This window comes from Protobothrops mucrosquamatus, unplaced genomic scaffold, assembly GCF_001527695.2.
Source record: "Protobothrops mucrosquamatus isolate PMUCROS unplaced genomic scaffold, P.Mucros_1.0 scaffold33, whole genome shotgun sequence".
NCBI classification, from domain to species: Eukaryota; Metazoa; Chordata; class Lepidosauria; order Squamata; family Viperidae; genus Protobothrops; species Protobothrops mucrosquamatus.
The window spans coordinates 2255551-2263838 of record NW_015386417.1 but is presented as its reverse complement, the minus strand read 5'-3'; the positions used below and the strand labels follow the sequence as shown (position 1 = coordinate 2263838).

Here is an 8288-nt window from a genome sequence, read left to right as displayed (position 1 = left end):
AAAGCATATGCTTTGTCAAATGATAAAATCCGAGAAGGCATATTACTCTGAATTGTTTGACATTTGGTACCACAGGGACAGGCATAACATTCAAGGTCCAGGATCAAAAACAGAACCAACAGAACCAGGGGCTGTTTCTCTTGGTTAGTCTCCAGAAATGCATACTGAGCAGTGTATGAAGGGAACACATGGCCAGCAAGAAGATAAATAGGGATTGCTGGCTGTGAGGCAGAAGAAGGCTTTATCTTTGCATTGAGGCTGGCTCTTCTTGGAAATTTGTTGAGACATACATAATGGAAATAAAAAGACTACTTAAATATGCATCAAAGATGTAGAGGCACGGGAAACACTAGTTAAATAATAGAAACTTGTGATTTCATATCTCAAACATTGATTTAGGTGGCAGTTTGATTTTGAAACCTCATAAAATTGCTTTGAAGGGGGTAACTAAAGGAATCATAACTGATTTAATAAACTGTTTGTCATTCACTATTAAAGAAAATCTTTAATAAAGAAACAAATTTTGTATATCCAGTGAGCAAAAGAACCACTTCTATGTCTTCTTTAATTAAAATCTTTCATTTGAAAGTATACCATACAAAATATGTTTTTACTTAGTAACTGTAATAATTTCAATCTTTTCATGTCATGGCTCTACCAATATATATTGTTAATATTTTAAAGAATTTATGAACAGTGTAATTCAAAACTTTGAATTTTGAATGTATTGTGTCCAGTAGGTTTTATCCTTGGATAAGATGCAGTTATTTGTTAATTTAATTCTTGGTTATCTACAAGAGAATCCTTATGTAGAATAACCACATTGTCACTATACAAAGAATTGTCAAATCCAGCAGATACTTGTGGTCGGTTTCTTCTTCTGTAGAAAATATAGGCTGCGATTCCTGCACCGATGGCTATGAAGATAATTGGCACAACTACCATCACAGCCTTGCCATGTGCTGTTTGAGGTGCCACTCCTTTCTGCACTGAAATACCAGAAAGAAGAAAAAGGCATTGAATACAGTTATATTATGATAAAACTCTGACATTTCTTTTTTATATTGAGAAAGAAGGCAAGAGAGATTGCATCCTATCTGGTCATCTAATAAAGGCAGAGCCAATAAGAGTCAACTATCAATCCCAAGAATTTATGAACTGTAATTCAGTAAAAGGAAGTAACTGCAATGCATTGTGTTTTCCCATTCATTACAGATCCCAAAGGAAGGATTGACGGTCTTTTGATGTAAAGCTTGAGGCTAGAAAATGTGAATTCTTCCATCACAAAAGTAAGTACAAATTGCTATGGCTATCACTTATTGCTAATTATTTATTTGAGAACCGAAAATGATCATAATTATTCAATCACACTAACTGAAGAAGGAAGATTTTCAAAACTTGGTTTCATAAATATAAAGAGATCAGCCATGCCATCTCATCTTAAGGCAAGGGAAATTAGGAATACAATTTTTGACTTTGACACTGTGGGGAACAAACATTCTTACAGATTCATGGGGTTTTAAACTATCTTTGGCTGGCTTATTTTTTTAAAAAAAAAATCTCTTTCTGTTCTGCAACAATTCATGTTACAGACCTGTTATTTTACCCCCCCCCCAATTGTATAAAGGTATGTTGATTTGAGACTATATCTCTAAAATATGCTAGTTTCTGATTGACCACTATGATATGTGGGTAGCAGCTGCTAAAACTCAAGGCTGCCCACAATAAAATTATTTCCAGTACATTCTGAAAAAAAAGTAAAGAAAATGGCAATCATGGCTTCTATTCCATTAATATAGGAAAAATATGTAAAACAAAACATAACTATTGTAACTTAACTTAGTGGAGATAAAGTAAGTTTTCATAACAACTCTGAATACATACTATTGTCATCTTAAATCTTTTTATCTACAAAAATATGTTCCTCTATATTTGAGCTACGTATTAGAAATTTCAGCTCACAGATATGGAAAATTTACTACTGAACTTTAAAAATAATATTTAAAATTACTTTCTTACCTGATATTTCTGTAGGCTTTATAGTTGATTCTTCAATAACTAGAAAATTAACCAAAATGTTTTCAGTATATAATTACTGTGCATGATTTACTGTATACCACTAAGAGAGCAATGAAGAAGGATATGCAAAGCAATTTTTAAAAAAATCAATTTTCTGAAACAGCATATTTTTACAGTAAACTTTTACGAGTTTAGAAAAAAGAATTATACATTTTAGCACAATGTCTAAAAAGATTGTTCACAGATATTTTCTTCCATTAAAAGTTGATATTGTTTGGCATGAATCAGAGTTCATGGGACATTCATTACCTTAATTAAATTTTCTTCACTAAGTTTAAAGTCAAGGAATAATTGAAGACACAAAAAGTAAAAATAATATTTTAGTCTATGGATAAAATAGCCAGGTAGATATGCAACATTTCAAAAGTAATAATAAAGCAATCCAAACTTTCCTTCTTTAGACAGTTATCTAAAATATTATGAAATAAATTTTGTATAGCTTCGTTCTTGTCTTTTGATATTCAGATTATTAAGTTCCATGTCCTGTGAGTAAAAGATCCTTTCATTGATGCTATAAAACAGTTGAAATAATAATTAAGGAGCAGCAAATGATGAAAATTTTGTTTATTGAACTTAATAAATGCTAATTATATAATTAATTATTAATATTAATATGCCATTCAATCATTGGTAGCAAAAATTAATATATATTGTGATTGATTCTATTTTTATTCTTATTGTTTTATTTCAGATAATAAATTACTTGAAACAGAAATAATCTAAGGAGAAAGATGACAAGACGAGGGAGGGAGGAAGGAAGGAAGGAAGGAAGGAAGGAAGGGAAAAAAATGCTTTACAGCAGATAAATTATAATTAACAGTCTAGAAAGACTGTCATAAGAGCAACAAAAGATATTAAACATAAGTCATATTGAGGTTTCTTAAAATATGTAGGTAGAAAAACCTACCCATCAAGACATTAGAAATACTATACAAGAAAACTTCAAATATGGATGTATTTAAAAAAAATGACCAGATAATAACATGGTAAGAATAATTCCAAGGAACACCCATCTAGGCAGAAGACAGAGGAATTACAGTATTTTAGAAAACTGTATAATTTAATATCTATTCAATAATCAAATATTTTTCATTCTTACACTATGATGATAATAATAAGGCTTACTTTTGTTTCTTTTACAAATAAATGGTCTTCTTTGATAATCTCCACAGTACCCCACGGACCATAGTCCAGAATTACTATTAATGTAAGTGCACTTGTCAGAAAAATCATCCTCTTCACTATCAAACTGCAGAGAATTTGAGAACTCTTGATCATTCCAGTTGACAAAAGCAACTTTACTTTTATCTTGCCATATCCATTCTCCTAAAGATAAAACAAATGTATAGCATATTGTTTAAAAAGGAAAAGAAAAGGCGTGTGCTATGGAAGTACGTTAACACTCACACTAATAATGTTATCTAGTTGGGTGATGTAACATCTGCAAGCAAACAACCAAGTTCAGAGAGCACTAAGGACTCCTCAGGTTTGGAGCTACAGACATTCTCTTCTATCGGAACTACACATAGGAATTAAATGTTTTAGAACAGGGGTCCCCAACCTATGGGCTGTGGCCTGGTAGTGGGCCATGGCCTATTGGCTATCGGGCCATGAGAATGGCTGGTGAGTGCACCCCACTCATGCTAGTGCCACTGTGAGGGTGCTAGTGGCCTTGTTTCTGTTTGCGCGGGGTGCTAGTGCCGCCACGAGCATCAGCCCGCTTGTGCATGCACACAGGTGCCAGCGGCCCATTTGTGCATGCCCGTGGATGCTCACAGCCCACTTGCGCATGTGCATGGGCACTAACGCCACTACCGTGCACATGCCCATTTGCTCATGTGCACAGGCGTGCTCATGCATGTTTCCCTGCTCATCCCTTTCCCTCTGGGCTGCCAACCCGGAAAGGTTGGGGAGCTCTGTTTTAGAAAGCACACAAATGGGAGAGGTTTGTATGTAAGCAAATCTTCACCAAGGAACAACTGTTCCTTTTTCATGAATGAAAAGCATGATCTGTTCATCACTGTCAGATACAAACCTCTCAATAAACTGTATAGCTGGATGAAAAATAGCTCAAATAAATGATCATGGTTGCTCAACTCAGACTGAACAAATACTAGCACAGCAAAATTACCAGAACAACCATAACCCCAGAACATATAAAAACGGTATCAACCACCCTTTGCTTTATAGTTCCAATTCAGTTTGCAAATCTTTGAGTTTTGTGATTCTCTCCTCTCCTCTCCCCTACCCTACCCTCCCCACACCCACCCTTCCACTCCCCTTCCCTCTGCTCCCCTCTCCCGTCCCCTACTCTACCCTCCCGTCCCATCCTGTCTCCTCTCCTCTCCTCTCCTGTTTCACCTGTCACATTAACTGACAGGGCTTCTAGTTCAGCTTGAATCTCGTTCATTATTCCAGCTGTGTACCTGATTGGAATTATCCAGGTATTGGTAGTCTTGATGGTGTTTCAGTTTGGACTATAAGACTTTCTTCACTTTCTTTATATTCACTAGCATATCCTAGCATGGTTTAATATGATTGACCCCAGTGGTGGGATTCAGCCAGTTTGCACCACTTCGGCAGAACCGGTAGCTAACTTTTTGTTGCCCAGGCCCAGAATGGACTTCCAGAAGCGGCATCCACACAGAGAACCGGTTGCTCACATATTTGAATCCCACCACTGGTTGACCTTCTGGCATAACTCTCATATTCCCCAGAGAATACAAACCCCACAACCACATTAAGGCAATGTTTCATTGGGGAATTCTTATTACTAGCTATATAAGTAAATATTAATTAAATAATTACCATCCAGATTTTTGTACAAGCCTATCCAAAATTCCTTAGATCCAAATTTTTCCATTTCTTCCTGTAAAAATTGTAATTCAGTTGAGTCTTCAACTGAAGTCAAGGTGCCACCTACAAAACACAAAGTTACTCAAAGCTCATTAACAAGATTCTATCCCCCACTCCACCAAAACTGGGGCCATTTCACAAGGCATGACCAATGAGTCATTCCTGTCACAAACAATAATTTCAGGTTTGAATATCTTAACAAAGCAAATTCTAAAACCTATTTGATCTGTATTATGTAATATGTTTACGATGAAACACCATTGCAGCTTACCCCTTGGGTTTAATGATACAGAAATTAAACTTGGTAATTAAGCAAATATTCTGCAAAAATAAAATGGAAAGACAACTTCTTCTGTTCTAAATATTCACAGTGTTTGCCAATTCAATTCCAATATCATATATACCATTTTTTTTAAAGAGAAGTAAACTCATTCTTATATCACATGCAATTTGGAGAGTATGTACTATATATCATTAGCTATAGAAATGTAACAAAATGATGGCAAACAATAAATGATAAGTACCCAGGCACACTCTTTATTTTGATGACCAAAGTACAGTCACTCTCTATGAAGAGCAGTTGCTTGACGGCTCAGCACACATGCATCATAAAATCATGGAGCTGGAAGGGACCTTAGAGGTGTTTTAGTACAACCCCTTGCTCAAGGCAGGATCTTTATCTATCCAGGACAACTGAATATATAATCTTTTCTTGAAAACTTCCAGCGATGGAGCGTCCACAACTTTGGGAAGCAAGCTGTTCCATTGGTTAATTGCCCTCACTGTCAGGAATTTATCCTTAGTTCTAAATGGGATATTTCTTTAACAAGGTTCCATTCATTGCTTCTAGTCCTAACATTAGGTGCTTTGAATAATAAGCCAACCCCTTCATCTCTGAAACTGCCCCTCAGCTACTGTAAGACGGCTATCATGCCACACATAATCTTTCTCTTTTTTGGGCTAGACGAGGGGTGTCAATCTCGCAACGTCACGTGATGTGTCATGACATATCATGACTTTTTTTCCATTGCCGGTAATGGGGTGAGTGTGGTTTTACCATGACGCATCCGGCCCACGGGCCGGCACTTTGACACCCTGGGCTAGACATACCTATTTCCCTTAACTGTCCATCAAGGTTAATGTTAACCTTTAAGGTTAAGTTTAATGTTGCATCAAAGTCTTCTTGAGTACAGTTGAGTATATGTAAATGTGCCCATAAAATAATTCTAGCAGGGCAGCTAGTAAGATAAAGACGCTGCCACTTTGCTTTCTGAGTTGGCATATGCAAATGATTTCTAGGCACGTCCAGACATTTTGAAAAGACTTCAGAAGGGCCTTAAGCAACCATTTCAAGCCTTAAGTGATTATAGTGGTGTGGCTATATGCTTACATGTAATAAATAACCTTTTAGTCTTATATCATGAAATCAAAATAAAATTTCTGTGTGTGGTGAACTATGTCATTTTTCGTCCTTTGTTGTTGTTGTTAATTGTGAAGTTGTGTCCGACCCATTGCGACCCCATGGACAATGTTCCTCCAGGTCTTCCTGTCCTCTACCGTCTTCTGGAGTCCATTTAAGTTCACGCCTACTGCTTCAGTGACTCCATCCAGCCACCTCATTCTCTGTCATCCCCTTCTTCTATTGCCCTCAATCTTTCCCAGCATTAGGCCCTTCTCTAGTGAGTCCTTCCTTCTCATTAGGTGGCCAAAGTATTTGAGTTTCAACTTCAGGATCTGGCCTTCTAAAGAGCAGTCGGGATTGATCTCTTCTAGGACTGACCAGTTGAACGCCTTGCAGTCCAAGGGACTCGCAGGAGTCTTCTCCAGCACCATAGTTCAAAGGCCTCAATTCTTTGTCGCTCAGCCTTTCTTATGGTCCAACTTTCACATCCATACATTGCAACTGGGAAGACTTGACTATACGCACTTTTGTTGGCAGGGTGATGTCTCTGCGTTTTAGTATGCTGTATAGATTTGTCATAGCTTTCCTCCCCAGGAGCAAGCATCTTTTAATTTCTTGGCTGCAGTCCCCATGTGAGGTGATCTTGGAGCCCAGGAAAATAAAATCTGCCACTACTTCCATTTCTTCCCCATCTATTTACCAGGAATTGAGAGGGCCAGATGCCATGATTTTGGTTTTCTTAATGTTGAGTTTCAAGCCAACTTTTGCACTCTCCTTCTTCACCCGCATCAAGAGGCTCTTTAGTTCTTCTTCACTTTCTGCCATTAGAGTGGTATCATCTGCATATCTTAGGTTGTTGATATTTCTCCCAGCAATCTTCATTCCAACTTTTGATTCATCTAGCCCTGCCTTTCTCATGATGTGCTCTGCATATAAGTTAAATAGGTAGGGCGACAGTATACAGCCTTGCCGGACTCCTTTCCCAATTTTGAACCAATCAGTGGTTCTGTGTCCAGTTCTCACTGTTGCTTCTTGACCCGCATATAGGTTTCTCAAGAGACAAATAAGATGGTCTCCATCTCTTTAAGAACTTGCCACAATTTGTTGTGATCCACACAATCAAAGGCTTTAGCATAGTCAATGAAGCAGAAATAGATGTTTTCTGGAACTCCCTAGCTTTCTCCATGATCCAGTGTATGTTGGCAATTTGATCTCTAGTTCCTCTGCCTCTTCAAAATCCTGCCTATACTTCTGGTAGTTCTCGATCCATATACTGCTGGAGTCTAGCTTGTAGGATTTTAAGCATAACTTTACTAGCATATGAAATGAGTGCAATGGTGCAATAGTTTGAACATTCTTTGGCATTGCCTTTCTTTGGAATTGGAATGTAAACTGACCTTTTCCAAACCTGTGGCCACTGTTGAGTTTTCCAAATTTGTTGGCAAATTGAGTGTAGCACTTTTACTGCATCGTCTTTTAAGATTTCGAATAGCTCAGCTGGAATACTGTCACCTCCACTAGCTTTGTTGTTGCTCAGATTTCCTAAGGCTTGAGGTCAGTGACCACCCCATCATGGTTATCTGGGACATTAAGCTCGTTCTTGTATAGTTCTTCTGTGTAGTTTTGCCACCTCTTCTTAATCTCTTCTGCCTCTTCTTAATCTCTTCTGCCTCTTCTTAATCTCTTCTGCCTCTTCTGCCTCTGCCTCCCTGCCATTATGGTCCTTGATCATGCCCATCTTTGCATGAAACATTCCCTTCATATCTCCAATTTTCTTGAAGAGATCTCTGGTCCTCCCTATTCTGTTGTTTTCTTCTATTTCTTTGCACTGTTCATTTAAGAAGGTATTCTTATCTCTTCTAGCTATTCTCTGGAATTCTGCATTCAATTGGGTGTATCTTTCTCTTTCTCCTTTGCCTTTTGCTTCCCTTCTTTCCTCAGCTATTTGCAA

General features: G+C 37.5%; 1 protein-coding gene across 1 annotated transcript in view; it reads right to left on the bottom strand.

Moving 5' to 3' along the window:
- Positions 1-525: 525 nt before the first annotated feature.
- The window catches only part of LOC107283332 (macrophage mannose receptor 1), a 63482-nt gene continuing 55719 nt past the window's right edge, over positions 526-8288 (bottom strand). The window contains exons 27-30 of the mRNA XM_015811224.2: positions 4888-4998; positions 3205-3405; positions 2020-2058; positions 526-989 (exon numbers count right to left, since the gene is read on the bottom strand). Coding sequence (XP_015666710.2) covers positions 772-989; positions 2020-2058; positions 3205-3405; positions 4888-4998 — 569 coding nt within the window. The 3' untranslated portion in view covers positions 526-771. The remainder of the gene's footprint in view (positions 990-2019; positions 2059-3204; positions 3406-4887; positions 4999-8288) is intronic.